At 42.6% G+C, this 23,366-nt stretch overlaps 1 protein-coding gene across 1 annotated transcript in view; it reads right to left on the minus strand.

Annotated features, from left to right (window-relative positions):
- LOC137332104 (uncharacterized) overlaps positions 1-9,554 on the minus strand; it is a 29,547-nt gene extending 19,993 nt beyond the window's left edge. Inside the window, exon 1 of the mRNA XM_067995818.1 lies at positions 9,448-9,554. Within this exon, the coding sequence (XP_067851919.1) occupies positions 9,448-9,484 (37 nt within the window). The 5' untranslated portion in view covers positions 9,485-9,554. The remainder of the gene's footprint in view (positions 1-9,447) is intronic.
- Positions 9,555-23,366: the final 13,812 nt, after the last annotated feature.

The raw sequence follows: 23,366 nt of genomic DNA on the forward strand, positions 1-23,366 counted from the left end.
GCTCTCGGGGACAAGGGATATTCCCTGACACCTCTGAGTAACCCCATCAGCGAGCAACAGCGTCGATACAATGACAGCCACATCGTCACCAGATCTGTAATTGAACATGCGATAGGACTGCTGAAGGTGTGATTTCGGTACCTCGATCGTTCTGGGGGAGCGCTTCAATACGCACTAACAAGAGTGGGTCGCATTATAGAAGTATGTTGTATCCTGCACAACATGGCGCAATAGAGAGGAGTACCGGTTGATGAGGCCCCGTATCCTCATCCAGCATCCACATCTGCAATGAACATTGAGGAGGAGCAGCAGCAGGAGGAGGAGGAGGACGACGAACCCATGGGCAGATCAACGGCTCACCTAGCTGCTTGTGAGGCCAGGGAGTCACTCATATGTGAACGGTTCTCATAAGATCACAAGGTGAGAACAGCCCAGTCCACACACCACCTGGAAAGATCAGTGCCAACAACAGCCACCACCCCCACCCCACACAAAACAGTCCTGCAACTACACATACACCCACTGTAAAGTGACCCACTGGGTGGCATCAAGTGTGGCCGTTCATGGTGAAGCACATGAAAAGATGCAATCACAAAAGGCAGTAAAGAATAGGCAAGACGTGGCAGTAGTGGTGAGAACGATAACATTTAATGTGACTTTAACAAAAACCAAATATAAATGAAAAACATGACGGCCTGTCAGACACCCTTGTGCATACCCTTCGTGATCACAAATCCTTTCTCTTCCTACCACTTCTACATGATGCATCCCCTGTGGCTGCAGCAGAGGTTGCTTGCAGGTTGCTCATGTCCATGGCCGGACTCCTTAGATCCTACGCCCTCTGGGTTTTGTAGCCCGTGAGGGTCCTTCCAAAGACTGCTCCACCTGCACCTGTGCAGGGGCAGACTCGGCCACCTGGAGAGGAGGCAGCATTGCGGGTACTGGGTGAAAGGGCCGCAACGGGTGAGACGTGGGAACGCTTTGAGTGGCGTCCCCTTTCGCCATCATCCCTCTCTTGGGCCAGTCCCACATCACTCCTACCACCCTGCTGGAGAACAGTTTGGAGGACATGTGTGATGCCTTGTAAGTCCAGTTGTAAAGTTTCTGTCTGCCTGTTTAAGGCGGCAGAATGTTGTTCACCATGAATCTAAGCGGCCATTATCAGGGCCTGAATGGACTCATTTGTGAGCCGTGCTTGAAGCTCAATGGAGGCTAGCCTTCTCTCCATCACAGACATTCCTGCACTTACCTGCGACACTATCTCAGACATTTCCGCAGTTCCCTGCGACACTATCTCAAACAGTTCTTCACGTCCCTGTGACACTAGCTCAAACAGTTCTTCACGTCCCTGTGACACTAGCTCAGAGATTCTCTCACCTAGCTGTGCCACCATTCCACTTATGCAGGAGTTGGACTCCTCCATCCTCTGCGCTATTGTGGAGAGTGTGCATGGCACCTGTTCCAGTATCTTGCAAATCTGCTGCTGTCCCTCGTTCATTCTCCTTTTGAAGGATGGCCCCCGGGGTTCAGCATCTGCGTCCAGCTGAGCAGAGCCTCGAGAGGAGTGCGCCCACCGACACGGACTCTCGACAACTTCCCCTGCCACCAGTGTCTGCTCGTGCTCACTTGTGTGTGGTGACTCAGCCGATGAATGCATTGCTTTGGGTGAGGCTGACTGTGAAAGAGATGCATCAGAGGTTGAGTATCAGACAGAGACATCACATTGGATGAGGATTGGGGTGAGTGGTAGTGGTGGGGTCACAAATGGGGAGGTGAGACAGTGCTCAGGAAGTGAAGGTGAGTTGAGGATGAGCCTTAAATGGGTGTGAGGAGTGATGTGATGGAGTAGTCTTGGCTGTGCAGAATGAATTGGGGGGGGTGGTGATGTGCGACATGGAATGTAGGAGAATCAGTAAGAGTACTCACTTTTGTTGATCTAGTTAGATCATTGAAACATTTCCTGCACTGGACCCAAGTGAGGGATATGTTGCTGCTGTTGGTGACCTCCTCTGCCATCTCGAGCCAGGCCTTCTTGGTGACAGAGGCAGGGCGCTTCCTCCTGTCGGCCGGGTAAAATAGTTCTCTCCTCCTCCTCACCCTGGCCAGTAGCACCTCAAGTGAGGCATCGCTGAATCTTGGAACAGCCTTGCCTCTGTGCTGCACCATTGTGTCTACTTGCTCCTTGCTCCAGCAAAATCCCTTTAAATCTAGACGCAGCAGCTGACAGCCTCTCATGCGGGTGCGCAGTCCGCCTACTGCGCAGCTTTCGGATGGCAAACCCCAAAACAAGATTAATGGCCACCAATTAAGTCGCGATCGCGTAGGGAACAGTAAGTTTTTATTATTCGCATTTGCTGCGTGCCCATTGATCCCCCCCGCCGCCTTATTAAAATCTTCCCCCGTGTGTTTGTTGCAGGCATGTTATTGCAGTACACTTGCAATAAGTACAACAGACACTTAGAAAACTTCTTCAAGGTGTTGAAATTTTTTCTCATCTGGGAGGATAATCTCTTTATTGCAGGAACTGTATCACCTCCTAGACCACTTCCTAGGCAACCTTAACTGCAGCTTGCTGAGGAGAGTGCCCCTTCTATCCAAAAATGGCATGGCTCCTTGGCATCACCACCCTCATCGTAACTTCTAGAGCTCTCTCAGAAAAGAGTACTGTCCTCCCTCCCACCCAGGAATTGGCAGACTAGTGGCTCATCATAGGAACATAGGAACAGGAGAAGGCCATTCAGCCCCTCGTGCCTGCTCCGCCATTTGATAAGATCATGGCTGATCTGTGATCTAACTCCATATACCTGCCTTTGGCCCATATCCCTTAATACCTTTGGTTGCCAAAAAGCTATCTATCTCAGATTTAAATTTAGCAATTGAGCTAGTATCAATTGCCGTTTGCGGAAGAGAGTTCCAAACTTCTACAACCCTTTGTGTGTAGAAATGTTTTCTAATCTCGCTCCTGAAAGGTCTGGCTCTAATTTTTAGACTGTGCCCCCTACTCCTAAAAACCCCAACCAGTGGAAATAGTTTCTCTCTATCCACCCTATCTGTTCCCCTTAATATCTTATAAACTTCGATCAGATCACCCCTTAACCTTCGAAACTCCAGAGAATACAACCCCAATTTGTGTAATCTCTCCTCGTAACTTAACCCTTGAAGTCCGGGTATCATTCTAGTAAACCTACGCTGCACTCCCTCCAAAGCCAATATGTCCTTCCGAAGGTGCGGTGCCCAGAACTACTCACAGTACTCCAGGTGCGGTCTAACCATGGTTTTGTATAGCTGCAGCATAACTTCTGCCCCCTTGTACTCTAGTCCTCTAGATATAAAGGCCAACATTCCATTTGCCTTCTTGATTATTTTCTGCACCTATTCATGACACTTCAATGATCTATGTATCTGAACCCCTAAGTCCCTTTGGACATCCACTATTTTTAACTTTTTACCATTTAGAAAGTACCCTGTTCTATCCTTTTTTGATCCAAAGTGGATGACCTCACATTTGTCTACATTGAATTCCATTTGCCACAGTTTTGCCCATTCTGCTAATCTATCAATATCACTTTGTAATTTTATGTTTTCATCTACACTGCTTACAATGCCACCAATCTTTGTGTCATCGGCAAACTTAGATATGAGACTTTCTATGCCTTCATCTAAGTCGTTAATAAATATTGTGAATAGCACTACACTGGACAAAATAAACAGAATGGAGCTGCACCAGCAGATTCTGGTAAGAAAATCCCACCTCATCTCCCCAGGGCTTGAGACCTAATGCGCAAATTCTACTGGGAGTGCACCAGTAGTATGGAGGGTTGTATGGGTGTCGCGCGTGTGGATGTGTGTGCGTGTGAGTGTGCACACAAGGATCTTGGAGAACTCAGGAAACCTCCTTTGTGAGCCAGAAACACCAAAGTGCACTGGCACAAATGTGTTTTTGTGCCGATGTGCCCCCAGTTGAATTTCAGCCCTTATGTTATTATTTTCCAGTCCCTAAGGTTGATGGAGCAAAAACAGAACAGGTGGTGGGAGAACCGGAAAATCTGACTAAAAGCCATATAGCTGGATCTGACTAAAAGCCATGCATGCACAGTGTGCAATTTTATGGTAGACAGGTAGACTCACCAAAAATGAGTCATAACTTTATTTATACATTGTAATATTATAATGCATTAAAATAGGCCTCAGGGAAGATAAATAAGTGATGGACCTCTTAAAGGTTCTGAGGTTTTGTATCCTTAGTCATCGCTGGTATGTGACATGTTTGATGTTATGTTCTGACATAATGGCGGGTGTGGCCAGTCTGGCTCTAGTGCCTGCTGACCTTTCTGGCATGTCTTCTTTCATCTTGATCCACTTGAATCATGAACTACTGAGATTGGGACACATCAAAACTCTATCCAACCTACATCACAAATATGAACTCGACTTGCTGACCGCCATGGATTCTTAACTTAGATGCCATGTGGACAAAGTTGTTCTTGGTCATTGTCAGGTATATGTGCTAGGTCTTGTGACATGATTGATGGACATCTTTCTCCATAGGCTCTGGGTCAGCATGGAGCCAGTTATAGATCGGTGCTATCTATTGCAAGGACACCTATGGCCAACCTACACCACAGGGATAGCACTGCCAGTGACAGTCAAGCTCATCTCCTCTCTCAGCTTTTTTGCCATCTCTTGGGGAGGGTGGTCTGGAGTGTCAAGTACTGCAGCCCTCCTCACACCCTCAAGAAACAACACCGCAACTTTGCCAGCCATCAAACATGGAATTCAGATACTGTGGTGCTCCATCATTTACTAATAAATGCAGTTTTCTGCCTTTATGCTTATTTTACCAGCTGCTGGGTTTTGCCAGACATTTCTTGTGCTCTAAATAGTCTTCAGAAAGGCTGAAATTTACATTTCCAAAATTTATAGCCTTTTTAAACTCTAATAAAAAAGTTGCCCTCGGGTGGCCACTCATCTTTAAGTAACCACAACTTTTAAGGGCTGCTGGTGTACAGAATGTTCCACTGCATTCCTTTGGCAAGTTCCTAGTGCCAGGCTAATATGGACGGAGAGCTCACCTTGAATATATAATTCGGGCCAACCTTGGGAAATCCCAGGAGATCATTCTTGCTAGAAATTGGGAGGTTTTGTACTTGCCATATGGTTGCTTTGATGGTTTCTCTAACCACACGAAGAATTTATTCCTATGTCTGGTTAACAGTTCATTCTTTTGAATTTAATTTTTTACTAATATCTTGAGTGATGTTGCCTATTGTCAAACATATTTTGTTTTAATGGAAGAGAGGGATAACTGTGTGAAACATATTTTGCAGCAGATGGAAGAGGAAGCATGATTCATTCCTTTTCTGAAACACTATGACACTGCCCACAGTTGTGATCAGCTGAATAGCCTCCTTCTGTGCTGCAAAATTGTATGATTCTATGAAACGCAAGGACTGGATGGTATAGAAAAAGGGTGCAGAGGATATAGAATATAGATGGTAAACCATGGCAAAACCTTACATAAACTGAAAGTCCGAGTCAAGATTAATCTCAATGGGAACAAATAATCTGCTCATTTATAGCTAATGGGCAAAAAATCTAATCCATAATATAAAGAATTACACTGAGTGTCAGGAGGAGCATTGACATGGATCTAACCACCAAACATATTCAAAGTCCAACTGAAAAAATTTAACCAGAGACTTCAGTGTCTTGGAATTGATTGCATCGTTTATAAAAGAAAAGAAACACTTGCATTTGTTATCAGTCTGCTTGTCCGACATGCATTCCTGGATGAGCCAAAATTTCCTCCAATTAAACATTGAGAAGACCGAAGCCATTGTCTTCGGCCCTTGCCACAAATTCCATTCCATAGCCACCAATTGCATTCCCCTCCCTGGCTACTGGCTCACGGAGAACCAGACTGTTTGCAACCTTGGCGTCCTATATGACCCTGAGCTGAGCTTTCGACCCCATATCCTCATCATCACCAAGACCACCTACTTCCTTCTCCATAATATCACCCATCTCCGCCTCTGCCTCAGCTAATCTGCTGCATCTGTGAATCCTAAAGGATCTGCAAGGCAAATTCAGTGAGTCGTCAAGGTCCAGCTGAGGCTGACCATACTGCGTGCCACATAGTACTTGGAAATGTTGTACTCAGTATTTGTTGATCTGCTAGCATGTTAGTTTTGTTGCTGTATACTAATAAAAGATTTTCTACAGCAACAGCATTGTTTTGGCATCTGATACTGTATTTTGGAAATTAACACAATGAAGCCAATGGTAATAAAAATCAGGAGAGATGTAAAACGGGCTGCTGACTATCACCCGTTTTACACTATCGCACAAAGTCAAAATTACCCCTGGGGGTTGCCAAGTATGTGTTGTTATTTCCAGGCAGTTCCCAGGAGTATGATGATGCTTGCATACAGAAAAGGTTGAACATTACTCATTAACTCAACAAATTCATTCAATCCAACAGACTGTGTTCAACTTGCACTGCTAAGGACTCTCAGCAACTCGTTCAATCTGCTAAAAGCAAAGAACTTTCAAGAAGAGAAAACTCTCTGATCCTTAAGGAAACTAAATGAAACTCCAGGATATTAATCTATAGTTTAATTCCTTCAGCGATACTTCCATTAGAACGTCTGAAGGTGTGGAACAAGAAAAGTCCTCGCAAGCCTTCCTTGGAGCCAGTTTTCAGCCAATCAAGGGCCAGTTTTTACAATGCAAGTTCTATTCCCAAATGAGATGCGAGAGGCTCAGAAAAAAAGTGCTCTCAACAAAAAAAATTTAAAACAGAACATTAGAATAGGATATATTAATTAAAAATAAAGTTAAAATAAGAAAAATCAAGTGAGAATTGGAAAGAAGAGAGAATTCAGGAAAGAAGGAAGACAATGGAGGTGAAATTGGTCTTTGCCAGTAACACCAATTGGGCTCATATTGAATCTGCAGCCTGTTTTACACTGCGCCTGATTTTCTTTCCGATTGAAGTCAATGGAAGAGAAAATCTGGAGGTGTGTAAACGGGTGGCAGATTCACCATGAGCCTACTTCACGCTACCAGATAAACTCAATTTCACCCCCAATGTTTTTATTTATATTTAAAGTATTAATTTTAATAGTTTGATATTGTTACAGTCATAAAGCTACTACAGGAATCTAAATGACTTTATTACAGTTAAATAACAGTTTTTTTTCAGCATCATGTTGAATTAATTGAAAACTTATAATGGCTGGCTTGGAATTCCCTGGAACTCCTGCCAGTCAAAGGACTACTAGAATCTCCTGAAGGACATTTCTGGAAGATTACTTCCTGATCCCTAAAGGTTATCAAACAAAATTCCACAATGTGTTTCTTTACTAATCAACCCTGTCTGGCTTCCATTCACAGGTGATTCTCCCGGCCCCAAAAATAGAGGAACCATTCTGTGCTCACAGTCCAAGTAAAATAACTTGCTTACATCAACACCATCTAGGCCTTTCAGTTTTTATAAGGCTTCCTCAAGTCCATGGAAACTTCATTCTCCAATTAAAATAAGTTCAGATTGGGCACATAACATAAACGCCCAAATTCTGGAATCATCCTAATTGCTCTTCTTTCAGTCATCTTCAGTACATCACTGCCCTTTTTGTAGGTTGAGTACCCAAAACAGACTACTTAGTGGGATGGATTTAGCCATGCTCTGGTAGTAGGAACAGTACGCAATGGGCTTTGTACCTGCCTGAATTGCGCACAGTCATTCCTGTACTAACTTCTAGATTCCTACCAATTAGATATTCACAGCTAGCTTCCAGTGGGGAATTTGCCAGTCAAAGGGCACACCGCATCAGGAGCAGGATATCCAGCACAGCAGCATTTACTTAAAGAGTTGCACTATCTATTTAAAGGGTAGAGTTTGTTTTACTAGCAAATAATGTGCAGGAGTTTGGAATAACAATGGAATACTGTTAAGGCAGAATCCTTAGATTTAAAGATGTACCAATAGAGATGCTTCTTCAAGACATTTAGCACTCTAGGCCACCTTCTGCTCAGGAGAGTGATCAATGGTGCCTGGCAGGAGATAGTGCAACTTGTCAATTATGCACCTTGCAGAGATACTGGTACTAAATCCAAAAAAAAGCTAAGGTAAGGTGACCACCAGTTCCTTAAACTAAGTAAATTGGCAAAGAATTCATGTCACAAAGCAATTCATCACACCCTTAATTTTTGCCTGTCATTTCAGTAAGATGCCTTATACCATGACATTTTTCTAGTATATAAAACTTATGTTTAGTATAGGTGTTTTTAACATATAAAACATATAAACAACTCACTTTTGGGTTAGGCATTCTAATACATATAACCAGCTCACCCTTATAGAAATTAGATTAAGCATTAACACATAATCAGCCAAAAGAACAGAAATGGTCAAATTAAACTACCCATAAGGCAGAGGGGTCTAGCTAACAAAAGATGCTTATGAAACTTGTTTTACAGCAGAATGTTTCAAGGATGAGAAACGAGTCTTTGAGAAGTTTTGGACGCTGATAAGGGAGGCCTACGCATTACATAGTCTGGAACAAGTAAAATAAAAAGGCAGGCAGCTGTGAACAACCAGCTCAAGCGTATGTGACAGGCTTATTATAAGACTGTGTTTTAAACTCTTAAAATTCTTGTAGAGGCGCCAGATGCGAATCCATGAGAAGAACGGGGTAATATTGTTTCTTTCTTTGTTGTACTGTTATTGGAATAGATCAATGTTAAGACTTCTCGTCACACAATAAACAGACTTGTTGCAACTATTTGGTGTCAGATTCGAATTCTCTTACATTTTTTTCCCCTCCCCTTCAGCCTTGCAAAAGCTATCAGTATGTTGAAAAGCCTTTGGAAGTTTTCCAAAGGCTGTAAGAATTTCTGTCCCCCTGTGAGACCAATTACCTTACAGTCTCGTCTGACGCACAACTTTCTAGTCCTTCTCCCCCCCACCTAGCCTGCCTTCCCGCACAAAGTTGTACATACAGCTATGAATAATTATGCAAATGACCATGCTTCACTTCTCACTAGTTCCTAGCCTTTCTGGAATGAACTTCACCTAGACCAGGAAAATCTATCCTCACAGCTTGAGATGAAGATCTCACTATGCCCCACATTGGAAGGAAAGATCAGCTTTTATTTTTTTTGTCTGTGTTCAATAAGAAAAAATAGACAAAACCATTCAAAAAGAATTACCAAAATATATCTGACGTGACGTGAAGACTCATTTAAAAGTAGTGTTATGATTATGAAATGGAAATAATAGGTTAGCTATGTGAGAAGAAGCTTACAATTCTATTTATTACGGATACTTGAATTTAAAAAAATGAAATAATATGAGATGTTTTCCTTGTTTAGTGTTGAAGATCTTAAGTAAAGAAAACATCAACTCAGTTAAAAATAAAAAGCTGCAATCCAAAAAACTCTTACCGACAAAATGAATGATAAATGGAATGTGGTTCATCATTCTTGGAATTAGATGTCCACCGCCAGTACTGTTCTATCTCCTCTTATCACTGAGAAATAAGGCAGAATGTGAAAACTACCACAGCATTACAACACAGATGAGTTCATTGCTTCACATTGCTGTGGCATTGCCTTCCTTACTTCTCTTCAGTGCATTTCCTGATATCGGAACTCAACGCAGATTGTGAAATAACAAATAAAAAGACGGCGAAAATAGACAACATAGACCCTGAAATTCCACACCATTTTTGGTGTTTCTGGGGCCTAAAGTTGGGGCGATTCACGTGACTGGCCAGCAAATTGGGTTGGAAGATATTTACGCCAGTTTTCTGCCCCTAAAACGAAGCACCTGAATTTCCAAACACAATGGGGGCAAAGTTCGATAGGGCCTATTATTGAGCATAGGTAGCGTGATCCACTATTAACCCGTGCCCAATAGCCCCTGCACAGGCAGGACGAGAATTTCGCCCTGCCTCAGTACTCACTGTCAAGCTGCGTTGAAATCCAGCCTTGCACGTCGATTCAATGCAATTCGCACTTTCCACCAACAGGGGGAGCCCCAATCTCTTAAAGGAAGACTGTCTTGTCGAATCTCTTAAAGGTAGCAGGTGCCTGTTATTTGCTAAAAATAACAGTCTGCTGTCCGCACGAAGACTGAACCGAGATCAGACATTGCACACGTAAAACACAGATGCAGGACCCATCCCTATGTTTACACACTGATGTGTTAAGTTAAAACATTGAATAAAGGTTGCACACTACTAAATCCCACATCCTCCAATCTGCACGCCAGACCTCACCAATCTGCCGATCTGAGTTGGTACCAGGCCTGCGAGAGTGTATCACCAAGGTTCTCTGTTGATGCACTCGAGGCCTTGGTGCAAGAAGTGGACAGAAGGAGGGACATCCTATATCCACAACAGGGGTGGGGGGAGGGTGGTGGCAAGAGGCCCTCCAGACATATGGCAAAAAGGTAGTGGGAGGCAGTGGGGGATGAAGTCAATGCCGGGCACACAGCACCACGAACATGGATGCAGTGCAGGATGAAGTTCAATGCTTTGACTCGAGTGGTCAAGGTGAGTGAGATCAACTGTCAAGTGGCGTCTCCTACCAACTACACCACTAGCCGCATCCACTGCACCACACACTACACCCCCATCACCCACATACAAACAAACTCTTTCCATCAGTACTCAATTCTTCCAATCAGAGGCTTCCTCTCACCCTTACACATTACCACTGTTTCAAGCCGCAGACCCACAACTCACAGGTCACTCACACTGGCAGCTTTTCAGCCATGACAGGCACATCACCCAGACACACATCCCGCTTTCTTGTAGAAGAAGGTGGCGCATATCAGGAGGCAGCAAGTGGCAGTGGCATTTAGCCCCACGAGCCTGTTCCACCATTCAATGAGATCATAGGGGACCTGTGACCTAACTCCATATACCTGCCGTAGCTCCATATCCCTTAATGCCCTTGGTTCACAGAAATCTATCAATCTCAGATTTAGAATTCACAATTGAGCTAGCATCAACTGCCGTTTGCAGAAGAGCGTTCCAAACTTCTCCCACCCTTTGTGTGTAGCAGTGTTTCCTAACTTCATTCCTGCACTTCCTGGCTCTAAATGTTAGGCTATGTCCCCGCGTCCCAGTATTCAAGTATAGGAGATCTCCAGCAACAGTTACAAATGTATCGGCAGCCCAAAGCAATAATCCAGCCACTAATCTGTAAATCCTGCATGGTCCCTTTAAATAGTGCTGGTGGGGGTCCTCCAAGCACTCTAAAACATGTTCAGATGGTTGTGGTTAAGACTGTGCATTGAGTTGAGCGTTAAGTGCCAAAATGGTGTCTATGTCACACTGATTGTATCCATTTTCTTTACATTATCCTTACTTTACATGCTTCTGGTGTTTGGTATTTGCGCATTAAAATGAGGGCCAGTGGTGCTACAGCCCTGAATTTCTTGGACTTGCACTCACAATGCACTAGGATAAGTTAGGATGAGAAATACATGGAGCAGCTGTTACCAGGATCAGCTGTGACTGGCGGTAGTGAGGAGTTTTTGAACCTAAATATTGCTGAAATTTGAAAGTGATGACTACAGCTGGGAATAACTTTATGAAGCAATTTTTTTTTGCATTGAATATCGACATGTGTGGGACTTGCTTTTGACTGCCCGGGGGTGTTGAGCTCACTGACAGATTTTGCCCCCCTCCCCCCACCCCACCCACATTGAGGACTTTTCAGGAGGAGGTATGGGATTCCCTACGGGCATACCTTTGTATGCCATTATTGTGAAGCAGGAGGTGAAGGAGAGGATGGAGTAAATGGGATTGAAGCAGCATTTAGGGAGGATGCACCCCAGCAGATATTATCCCTCTCCCAAAGACCATGAAGGCAACACAGGTTCAATGTGAGGCAATTTGTATTCGAAGAGTGCACTTCACCAAAGAGGAAATAATGGAGCTGGGCCAGCTACAGCATGAGGACCTGTAGCCAAGGTCATCTGCCCACTGCTTTGTCTGGGGCTAGGAAAGTCATGACTACACACAACTTGTATGGCACCGGGTCATTTCAGACAGCCATGGGGAATTTATGTAATATCAATCACGATGACAAAAGAGCATGTACTTGTCAGGTGATTGATGCACTTTACAGGTGAGCTGTGAAATTCATTTTGTTTGGCATCATAGCATTACCTACATTTACAATAGTGACCACATTTTAAAAAGACATCCTGAGGTCATGAAAGGTGCTATATAAATGCAACTCTTTCTTTCTTCTTTCTTTCTAGCAAGGCAGCAGTGAGATATTACTGATTAATATTCTAAATTACTATTGTTGAGGCATGAAAGATGAGATCTTACAAAAACACAGAGATCAGGGAGCTAGGCGGCTTCTAAGTCCCTCACGGTTGGCAAGTCAAGTGTAACTTTGTTCTGGGGTTGGTTTTGAAGTCCTTCAATTACAGTATTTCATGGTTGAAGTGGTACAAGATGACAGAAGGTCTACCTGGTAGAACAGTAGGCACCAGGGCCAGATTAGCTACACTTGCCATTATGCCCCCAACTATAGTTTTTTGTTGACATGTACTCTTAGGCATACTGCACTGTTGTCCTCTGGAAGAAAGCCATGGAGTGTCAAACATGGCAATCCTCTTCACATCCACCTCATGCAGCAGCACCACCACTTTGCCACAGGGTTAGTTTGTTGTAGATTCATTCTCCTGACTCCACATAATGACTCCAGTCATTACGATTTTCCCTATTATTTTATTGTCCCAAATAGGTTTTGCAAAGGTTGAAATATACATTTCCAACATTTACAACCCTTTGTAAAGTCTAAAAAGTATCAAGAACTCCTGAAAACTATGTACTATTTAATTTCTCGTTTTAGAATCACACTCTTTCCCTTGTCTTCACCCTGATATGACCTTCATGCAAGAAGAAGTAGCACAACCTTTTACGGTCTTTATTTACAGGCAGGAGCAAATGTTTCTTAATATTTGCAGATTTACACAATCCCTGTGTCGGTTTGTATCTTGATGTTCCAACTGAAGTTTTCTGTCTGCTTCCTGTTTCTTGCATTCTTGCAAAACTCTACTAGCCCAGTGGTGGCCAACCTGTCAACGTGCAAGGAAAAATAAATTAGCCTTGAACCTGCAGAGGGGCCATTGGGCTGCCTGAAATGTGTTGGGTGGGGACTTCCACCCGTTATTTGGCCCCATCGCAGACACTGTCAGAAATTACTGGGTCAACTCTTTACATAATGAGAGGTGAGCAGGCAATGCAAATCTGGCCCGCCAGTTGCTCTGGGTGGGTGAGGGGGGGGGGGGGAAGAAATCATGTGGGGAGGTGGGATAGTGGCCTAAGAAGTGCCCCGATTTAGAGACAGACCAGGGGTAGTAGAGGGGGGTGCGGAAATTTTACATGAGGGATGCAGACCTGGTTCGGCAGCAGGATATAAAACTTGCCGCTGTTTGAAGAGGCAATGGAAGCACTGAAGGGTGCAGGCAAACTGGGACAAGAAGATAGTAAGATGCGGCAAAAGAAGATTTTAACTCCTGGGCCTCATCTGCATAGGCCCCTTCAGTCTCCTGCCTGAACCCGGTGGGAAGCACTAATTGTCTCAGCAGATGTCAGGTGACGTTCCTTACCTTGTTATACTGAACTCATCTCTCAGTATTTTTCAATATAATGTTGTATTTACTTGACTAACTCTGACACTATTTCTTCACATTGTTCATCTTATGATTATCTAAACCTAATTCTAAGATTATCTAACACCCATTCTAGTTCTATCTAACAATTATACAATTTAATTATACTTAATGAGCTAGTTACCCTTTACACCCACTGTCCTTGTTCTGTTTTATCTGAATCTCCCTGCCAACCATTCCTTGTGCTCCATTGCATGTACATACTTTGTTCCTTTTCATTATATGCTAACTATCCCATCATGCTTTATGCTTATCCCAAGCCAATTAGCCTGTCATGGCACACTATCCTACACTCCAGCAGCTAGCTATACACTGAGACTGAGTCCATTGGGACTGAGTTCATACACAGGGCAGCCATACAAAGCATTCAAAGAGCCACATTTCAGCCACAGAAGTGCCACATTTGGCTTGCGAATCATCGGTTGGCTTGGCTGCCCTTGCACTAGTCTGTGTTGTTGTACAGAACTATCTCGAAAGAACACAGCTACAATAAAACTGTCTTTAGATTTGTGTTTCTTTTTTGTGCATGTAAATTATTTATAAGCGTGGTATATATTTACCAGATGAGGAAATGAACATGAGATTAGGAAAGATAAAGTCCTACAGGAATGCACACGCTCCGACCAATAATCCCATATATAGTAGGTTTTGCAAATTTAACCCATATTAAGTCTCATTGCCTTGGTTACTACTTGAATATGTTCCAGAAATAATCTGCTATTGAGGCTATGGTTGCTAGGTCTGCAGCAATTCTGTTTTATATTTGCCAATCTTCTTTTCCCTTTTATCCCCCTTCTTTTTTAAAGTAGTGACTCATTCTGGGATTCAATTCCATAATCCTCTAGAACCTTCTTCAAGCGGTCGGTCTTTGTCTTCGTAATGACTTTCACAGGTTCGTTCACAAGGCTTAGAATCTTTGCCAGTCTTCAATTCTGTCTTCACCTGATAATTATACATGCACACACCCAATAGGAGCTAGTGATATCAATTATAAGTCGAAACCCTGATTTTTCCCATCCCTACTTCAGGAACACTGAGACCAAGGGCAGATTTCCTCTTGAGCACTTGGATGTAAAGCACGCCTGAGTGGAGCGCAAAGAGGTTATACAGTCCTCCCACCGAATTTCCTCTGTCCAGGTAACGTTTTGTGCTGAAGCTTAAGAAGAAAAATCTGCCCCAGAAATCCTCACTGCTGCCCTGGCTGAGATCAACCAATCAGCAGAGGCTAAAATTAAAAATGGCACCTTCTTGGTCTGTATGGCTTCCCATTGAACCACATGGTGCATTTATCCACTGAGACATTAAGCAGCTAACTGGATGTTGCTGCTTCTGAATTAGCAGACGTTATAGCAGAACTGGAAAAATGTTTTTAAACATATTTACAGTTTTAGGTTTTCATATATTAAGAACTAAATAAATCTCAATGACAGTAGTGGGGGGGGTGGGGGGTGCGGGCACCAATAAAATGCCTACTGTTATTATCAGTTTATTTATGTTTTTACAGAATAGTTGCAGGCTTTTCACAAACAGGCTGTTGCTATGGCAATGATCCAGCTGAGGCTGGAAAATTGCTGCTGTGAACAGTAGGCAGAAAATTTGGTAACTTTTCCACTGAAGTTTTTTGTTTGAAATAACAGAATTTACTTTGGATACCTCTATTCATAAAAAAAACCCAAGGTTATAAGCATTGCAGCATTTAAGTTAGCTATTCCCCAGTGTGGAAATAGAAGCCCACTGTGCATGAATCATAAACAAGGCACACTAGAGCAGGCTTAGACCTCCAAGGTAGTTGCATAAGTTTTTCTAGCATTGACTGATAGCCTCGTTTAACAGATTCCAGGCAAAGTTCCTGATAGTGACCTTTCAGCTCTTATACAGTAATTCAACCATCAGATACGACACTAAACTAATAATAAGTCTGCCTGTTTGGATGGTTGAGGTTGATGAAGAAGAGCAGGGAGTTATCCCTGAGTCCTAGCCAACATTCCTCCATTTATGGGGCCCTGCTATCAGCAAAATAGCTGCTGCTTTTGCCTATATAACAACAAAATATCAAACAAGTAGTGCACTCTATGTGACACCTTTGGGGCGTTCATGGCAGATGCGATAAGGGGCTACATAAATGCAAGTTCTTTTATTTAGTTTGGTTTACTTCTCTATCGGTATTTCTTATTTTATTCCACACTCTCCATTTTAATGACATTGTTTCATATCTGTACGAGTTTTTTCTTTCCTCCTGTTCCTTGGCTGAGAGGGTGAGCTGATTACCTGCACCATTGCTTATGCCAAAAAAACACTTTTCCTCTCTTTTCACCCAGTGGCAGCACCAAGCATTGAGATACGACATAGATTAGATACAGAGGAAAGCTCATTTTATACTGCCTCATCAAGTACTCTCAGATCAGCTATGCGACTAGATATTATTGTGCCCCAACAATTGCCTTAACCTGAGTCTCAGAACAGCATCCGCATTTCCAAACTATGACATTTCTATTTCATACTCCAGCCATCCTGAAAGCTCTCCTAGTGGGATAGCCAATTTAGTGCCAATTTCTGTTGAAATATGGGCAGTTCTGTGGACTTACACATGCAAAAAGCAATCAAAAAGTTTGATATGATGTCAAGCTTCATAGTAGGCATAAAATATAAAAGCAACATGCTGGTCAGACCTCATTTGGAATATTATGTTGAGCTTTGGGCACCCCATTATAGGATGGACATTGTGGCTTTAGAGAAGGTTAACTAGGATGGTACCTGGAATCCAGGGAATGAGCTATAAAGAAAGGCTGAGTTTTATTCCTCAGAGATGAGGTGTTTAAGTGGTGATCTGATTGAAGTGTCTAAATAATGAAGGAAATTGATAGGGTTGATAAGGAACAAAAGAGATTATATAGAGATATAGAGATTCAAAACAAGGAGACATGAACATTTGAGCTAGGCCAGTTAAAAACAAATCCAGGAGAAAGTTCATCATATTAAGGGTAGTGAGAATGTGGAATTTATTGCCGAGGCAATAGGTGTAAATTCAACTGAGGTGCTTAAAATCATTATATTTGGGAAGAAAGGGCACTAAAGGATATGGAAAAAAAGGCAGAGAATTGGAATTAAAAAGATAGAACTGTTGTAGCTAGCAAAATGGCAGAGCAGGTTCGATGGGATGTATGGCCCACTGCTGTTCCTTGACATAATTTGGAGTCATTCCTTACAAAACTCATCCATTATCATTCGATTAAACCCTTGCCTCTGTGCCCAGTGTCTCAGAAATGATGACCTCCTCATCCAGAATTAGGTTGAGATTGTCCAAATCCACTTTATTTCAGACTTTTACTGTTATCTTTTTGGACACTAAAGGGAATCAAGGGATAGGGCGGGAAAGTGGAGTTGAGGTAGAAGATCAGCCATGATCAGACAGTGATGGCAGGCTCGAGGGGCCGAACGGCCTGCTCCTGCTCCTATTTCTTATGTTCTTATCATAAAGAAAAGAATGCTTGTTACTTTTGAACCTGTGTTCTCACCATTGAAGTCAAATAGCCCACTTACATTTACATTAAGTATGCCTCTCAGCATTTTAAAGACTTGAATCTTGTTCTCCCTCAAACTTATCTTTGCAATGAAACCAAGCTCAATTAGGTAAGTCTTTCCTCCTATTTTAAAGTGCTAAGTGCTGGAATACACTTGCCATTCTCTGGCCCTGCTCCAACACATCAATCTCCTTTTGTTATAATTGTACAGGATATTCCAAATGCAACCTCACCAGGAATCTATATACAGTTAAAATAGTTTGTTTTGACTTACAGCCGAGTACTCTTGAGAATTATCCCAAAGTTTCCATTCAATGTGAAGCAGTTATCAACAATCTATTTAACTAAGGAATTTCTCATTCAGTATGTGGATGGCCCGACTAGAGAGGGGGCAAAACTTGACCTCCTCTTGGGAAATAAGGAAGGGCAGGTGACAGAAGTGTTGGTGAGGGATCACTTTGGGACCAGTGATCATAATTCCATTAGTTTTAAGATAGCTTTGGAGAATGATAGGTCTGGCCCAAAAGTTAAAATTCTAAATTGGGGAAAGGCCAATTTTGATGGTATTAGACAGGAACTTTCAGAAGTTGATTGGGAGAGTCTGTTGGCAGGCAAATGGACGTCTGGTAAGTGGGAGGCCTTCAAAAGTGTGTTAACCAGGGTTCAGTGTAAGCACATTCCTTATAAAGTGAAGGGCAAGGCTGGTAGAAGTAGGGAACCTTGGATGACTCGGGAGATTGAGGCCCTAGTCAAAAAGAAGAAGGAGGCATATGACATGCATAGGCAGCTGGGATCAAGTGGATCCCTTGAAGAGTATAGAGATTGCCGGAGTAGAGTTAAGAGAGAAATCAGGAGGGCAAAAAGGGGACGTGAGATTGCTTTGGCAGATAAGGCAAAGGAGAATCCAAAGATCTTCTACAAATACATAAAGGGCAAAAGAGTAACTAGGGAGAGAGTAGGGCCTCTTAAGGATCAACAAGGTCATCTATGTGCGGAACCACAAGAGATGGGTGAGATCCTAAATGAATATTTCACATCGGTATTTACGGTTGAGAAAGGCATGGATGTTAGGGAACTTGGGGAAATAAATAGTGATGTCTTGAGGAGTGTACATATTACAGAGAGGGAGGTGCTGGAAGTCTTAACGTGCATCAAGGTAGATAAATCTCCGGGACCTGATGAAATGTATCCCAGGACGTTATGGGAGGTTAGGGAGGAAATTGCGGGTCCCCTATCAGAGATATTTGAATCATCGACAGCTACAGGTGAGGTGCCTGAAGATTGGAGGGTAGCAAATGTTGTGCCTTTGTTTAAGAAGTGCGGCAGGGAAAAGCCTGGGAACTACAGACCGGTGAGCCTGACATCTGTAGTGGGTAAGTTGTTAGAGGGTATTCTGAGAGACAGGATCTACAGGCATTTGGAGAGGCAGGGACTGATTAGGAACAGTCAGCATGGTTTTGTGAGAGGAAAATCATGTCTCATGAATTTGATTGAGTTTTTTGAAGGGGTAACCAAGAAGATAGATGAGGGCTGTGCAGTAGACGTGGTCTACATGGACTTTAGCAAAGCCTTTGACAAGGTACCACATGGTAGGTTGTTACATAAGGTTAAATCTCATGGGATCCAAGGTGAGGTAGCCAATTGGATACAAAATTGGATTGACGACAGAAGACAGAGGGTGGTTGTAGAGGGTTGTTTTTCAAACTGGAGGCCTGTGACCAGCGGTGTGCCTCAGGGATCGGTGCTGGGTCCGCTGTTATTTGTTATTTATATTAATGATTTGGATGAGAATTTAGGAGGCATGGTTAGTAAGTTTGCAGATGACACCAAGATTGGTGGCATTGTGGACAGTGAAGAAGGTTATCTAGGATTGCAACGGGATCTTGATAAATTGGGCCAGTGGGCCGATGAATGGCAGATGGAGTTTAATTTAGATAAATGTGAGGTGATGCATTTTGGTAGATCGAATCAGGCCAGGACCTACTCCGTTAATGGTAGGGCGTTGGGGAGAGTTATAGAACAAAGAGATCTAGGAGTACAGGTTCATAGCTCCTTGAAAGTGGAGTCACAGGTGGATAGGGTGGTGAAGAAGGCATTCAGCATGCTTGGTTTCATTGGTCAGAACATTGAATGCAGGAGTTGGGATGTCTTGTTGAAGTTGTACAAGACATTAGTAAGGCCACACTTGGAATACTGTGTACAGTTCTGGTCACCCTATTATAGAAAGGATATTATTAAACTAGAAAGAGTGCAGAAAAGATTTACTAGGATGCTACCGGGACTTGATGGTTTGACTTATAGGGAGAGGTTGGATAGACTGAGACTTTTTTCCCTGGAGAGTAGGAGGTTTAGGGGTGATCTTATAGAAGTCTATAAAATAATGAGGGGCATAGATAAGGTAGATAGTCAAAATCTTTTCCCAAAGGTAGGGGAGTCTATAACGAGGGGGCATAGATTTAAGATGAGAGGGGAGAGATACAAAAGGGTCCAGAGGGGCAATTTTTTCACTCAAAGGGTGGTGAGTGTCTGGAACGAGCTGCCAGAGGCAGTAGTGGAGGCGGGTACAATTTTGTCTTTTAAAAAGCATTTGGACAGTTACATGGGTAAGATGGGTATAGAGGGATATGGGCCAAGTGCAGGCAATTGGGACTAGCTTAGTGGTATAAACTGGGCGACATGGACATGTTGGGCCGAAGGGCCTGTTTCTGTGTTGTAAACTTCTATGATTCTATGATTCTAACTAATGTTGGCACTATTTCGAAGAAGAGCAGGGGAGTTTTCCCCAGTGTCCTGGCCAATATTTATCCCTCAACCAACATCACTGAAACAGATGATTTGGTCATTACCACATTGCTGTTTGTGGGACCTTGCTGTGAGAAAATTGCCTTCCGCATTTCCTACATTACAACAGTGACCACACTTCAAAAAAGTTAAAAAATCAGGTCGTGGTCTCGCTTGCCGGAAGAGCGCCCGACGCCATTTTGGGTGGTGTGCTTTAACCTCCCTTATAAACATCATTTTTCAGATCTGTGCTATGTACAATCACATTCTACCACAGAGAAATAAATTTTGAGCACAAAGATTTTGAACATCACCCCACAGTTCAATCAGTATCACTGGAAAATAAAAAGATAAGCAGCTGCTGTAACAAAGCTTCATCACTAGGTGGCACACTAGTAATTGAATAATTCTGTTAACCACAGGCACTCATCTGTTACATGCATTCCGCCAGTAAATGGTGTCCTTTGTTTTTTTGTACAATAAACAATATTTCAGACCTGATTTGTGCTTTTCACACAAACTTTTATTATAATCTGAAAACTCCTAGTTCATGTTAAAAATTTCCAAAAGCAGTTTATAGAATCTTACAGGATTATAAAAGAACTGTAACTTATGGAATTTATAGTTTTAATTGTAAACGCTACAGTTCTTATAAGTATTATAATCAAATCATTGATTGTATCATGTAATACCTGTATAATTTGTTAAATATTGTTAAAGGTTTTCATGCAACTTCCTAAATCAAGCCACTACTGAACCCAACACTTGATTCCTACATAGTTACTCTACATTCTTCTTTAAGATGGAAGCAGTCTTTTGATTGTACAAGATTGTGTACAGAATAACAGATATGGTACTAGCATGAGAAATTTGCAACCTGACTTCATGGCAGAAAGACAATACTGATTTTGGCCAATGCTCCTTTAAATGTGTACCATTAGGGGACTTTGTTTCTGCACTCACTAGGTGGGTATTCAGCACCAGCAGGTGCTAACCTTTCAGCGTTGGTTGCAGAGGCTGCAATGCTTGGTATTTATCTGCTCATTATAGCCTTAAGGCTCCTGTCAGGTATGAATGCTGTTTATTGCCCTAGAGGTGGTAGCCGTTGGTTACATTTGCAAGAGAGATGAAGAAACTGGGCCTAAATTCGATAGTACCCGATTACGGGCACAAAATGGTCGGCATGTTGGGCTCGCACACCAGAAGAGAGAGGCCCATCCTAAATTCGCCCTCAGGCCTTATTGGAATAAATCCAGCGAGCTGCAGATGCCAATCGGGTGACCTGATGAAGCTCACCACTCTGGGCCCTTCAAATTTAGACCTGAGCTGGCTCGTGGATAAGTCCGTGGGGGGGGGGCAGAGACAAATGAGGTGGGGTGCTAGCGCGCAGGCCAGCACTCCTGCTCCTTCTGGTAAGTTAAAAATACTTACCTGCCACTTTAACGACCACTCCTTAGGCTGCTGTAGACCCTGAAAAACTTATTGGAGCTTATGCAGCATAAACGCTGACTAGTTTAAATGAATTTAGAAAATGGCTGCTCAAATGGGCACTAGACCATCATTTCAATATTGAAATAAGATCAGTGCTCATTTCAGGTGAGTGCTCGGGCCGCCTAAAAAAGGTCCTGACGAATTTAGCGACGGCCCAAATTCTCGTGCAAATTGGGCTGTCGCTGGTAAATTCGTTATCGTTGAGCCCAATTTAAGCCTGTAAAACAAGCGCAACAATGTTGAATTTATGCCCTACTGATTTTGTACAATTTAAAGAAACAAGATTTTAATTGCTCCACTGAAGGACGTGAAGTGTATTAAGAAATACTCTTATGTCCTTATATAGTGATTCTGCCATTGAATTGTGAGAGGGGTGGAGTTAGTCAGCACTCAACATGTGCAGTCTTAAAGCAGTTGATGAATAAAGGGTGGACTCAGTATCACCATACTACAACTTGTGAAACCTGAGGTAGAGTCCTCGAGGTATCTATATACAATTCACTTCCCATCGCCAACACTGCTAGTTGGAAAAGAAGTTTTTCCTTAGCTGACTAAGCTGGTGGGCTGGGTTCAGCATCGTCTGATGGAGGTGGAAGAGGTGCTTAATGAAGTTGTTTGCAGCCAGGTGTTCTGCCTGCTGTCGGTTTGCACACCTGACATAAGCAGAATTCTCTGCATTCCCACCCCCACAAACTGAATAATGTTCCAGAATAACCAGGATTTCCGGAGACCAGTTGGACCATTTCAGATGTGAAGGAATGATAACATTCCAATATATTACTGTGTGCACATAAAGAACCACATTACCATAGTGGACAGCATTATTATAAGCCTCAGGTAAATGTAGATATAGTTTGCTTTTGTAATCCTTTAATGTTCTTTTCATCCAAGGGTACTTTTAATGTTGTACTTTCTGAAGCTTAACCTACAACACTTAATGTTCAAGAGAGCAGGAGCTGAAGGGAGAAATATTTAGTAATGTGATATGGACTGAGACACATTAAGGATTTAATGTGCATTCTGTATTTTGTATAAATCTGTCTTATGTATAATGGCAGTGGGATGTACATGTAGTGATTAATGCAGCAATGAGTGATGTAGGGGAGACATTACAAACAGATCTGACTGGAACCAGCTGTACTTTATAATGTAAAAAAACATATGGACATAAAATCATATTGAATTAAAATTAAAAATGTAAGTCGATTTAAGAATCAATAATCCACTACATTTCAGTATAACAACAGCATATGAGATAGTGAAACCTACAGCTGGAAACATTTTACTTTGATCAATCTTTTTTTGTGGCAAGGTGCTGGTTGTTGGAAAGCCTCTTTCGCTCTCGAGTGAATGTGATTCTATTCTTTCTGTGAGGGAGAGGCTCCCACATGGAGTACATCATGTGAACAATTTTGCCATCTGTTGAAAGAAACAGTTGGTTTGCTCACTCGAGAGGACAGCTGTGTTCAGAATGAGATGTGAGCTGGCTGATGTGGGATTCAAAGTCCCAGTTTCAATCAAGCTTCGTGGTGAGTTCTAACCCCAGTGATGGTTGATACACATGTCTGTGAACAATATGTGAAATGCTTTTTCTTTTTAAGTTAGACTACTGGGTGGGGAACACTTTTATGAGGAGAGATTGCAATTCCCTGCATCTCAGCCTTCAGTATTGTCTCTTTGAAGCTTAATTACTTTTTATCTCTGTTTTTTCCCCTGTAACGTTAACCCTATTGTTAAGACGATTAGTAAGTGGCCTTTTTATATTTCCGGACTGCTTGTGGAGCGGAACTTGGCTGTTGCTTTGTGCTTGCTCAGATGGCAGGGGTAAGATTGGCAACTCAGGGACTGAGGAATTCTGGGTATGAAGC

The sequence above is a fragment of the Heptranchias perlo genome, chromosome 14, assembly GCF_035084215.1.
Source record: "Heptranchias perlo isolate sHepPer1 chromosome 14, sHepPer1.hap1, whole genome shotgun sequence".
NCBI classification, from domain to species: domain Eukaryota; kingdom Metazoa; phylum Chordata; class Chondrichthyes; order Hexanchiformes; family Hexanchidae; genus Heptranchias; species Heptranchias perlo.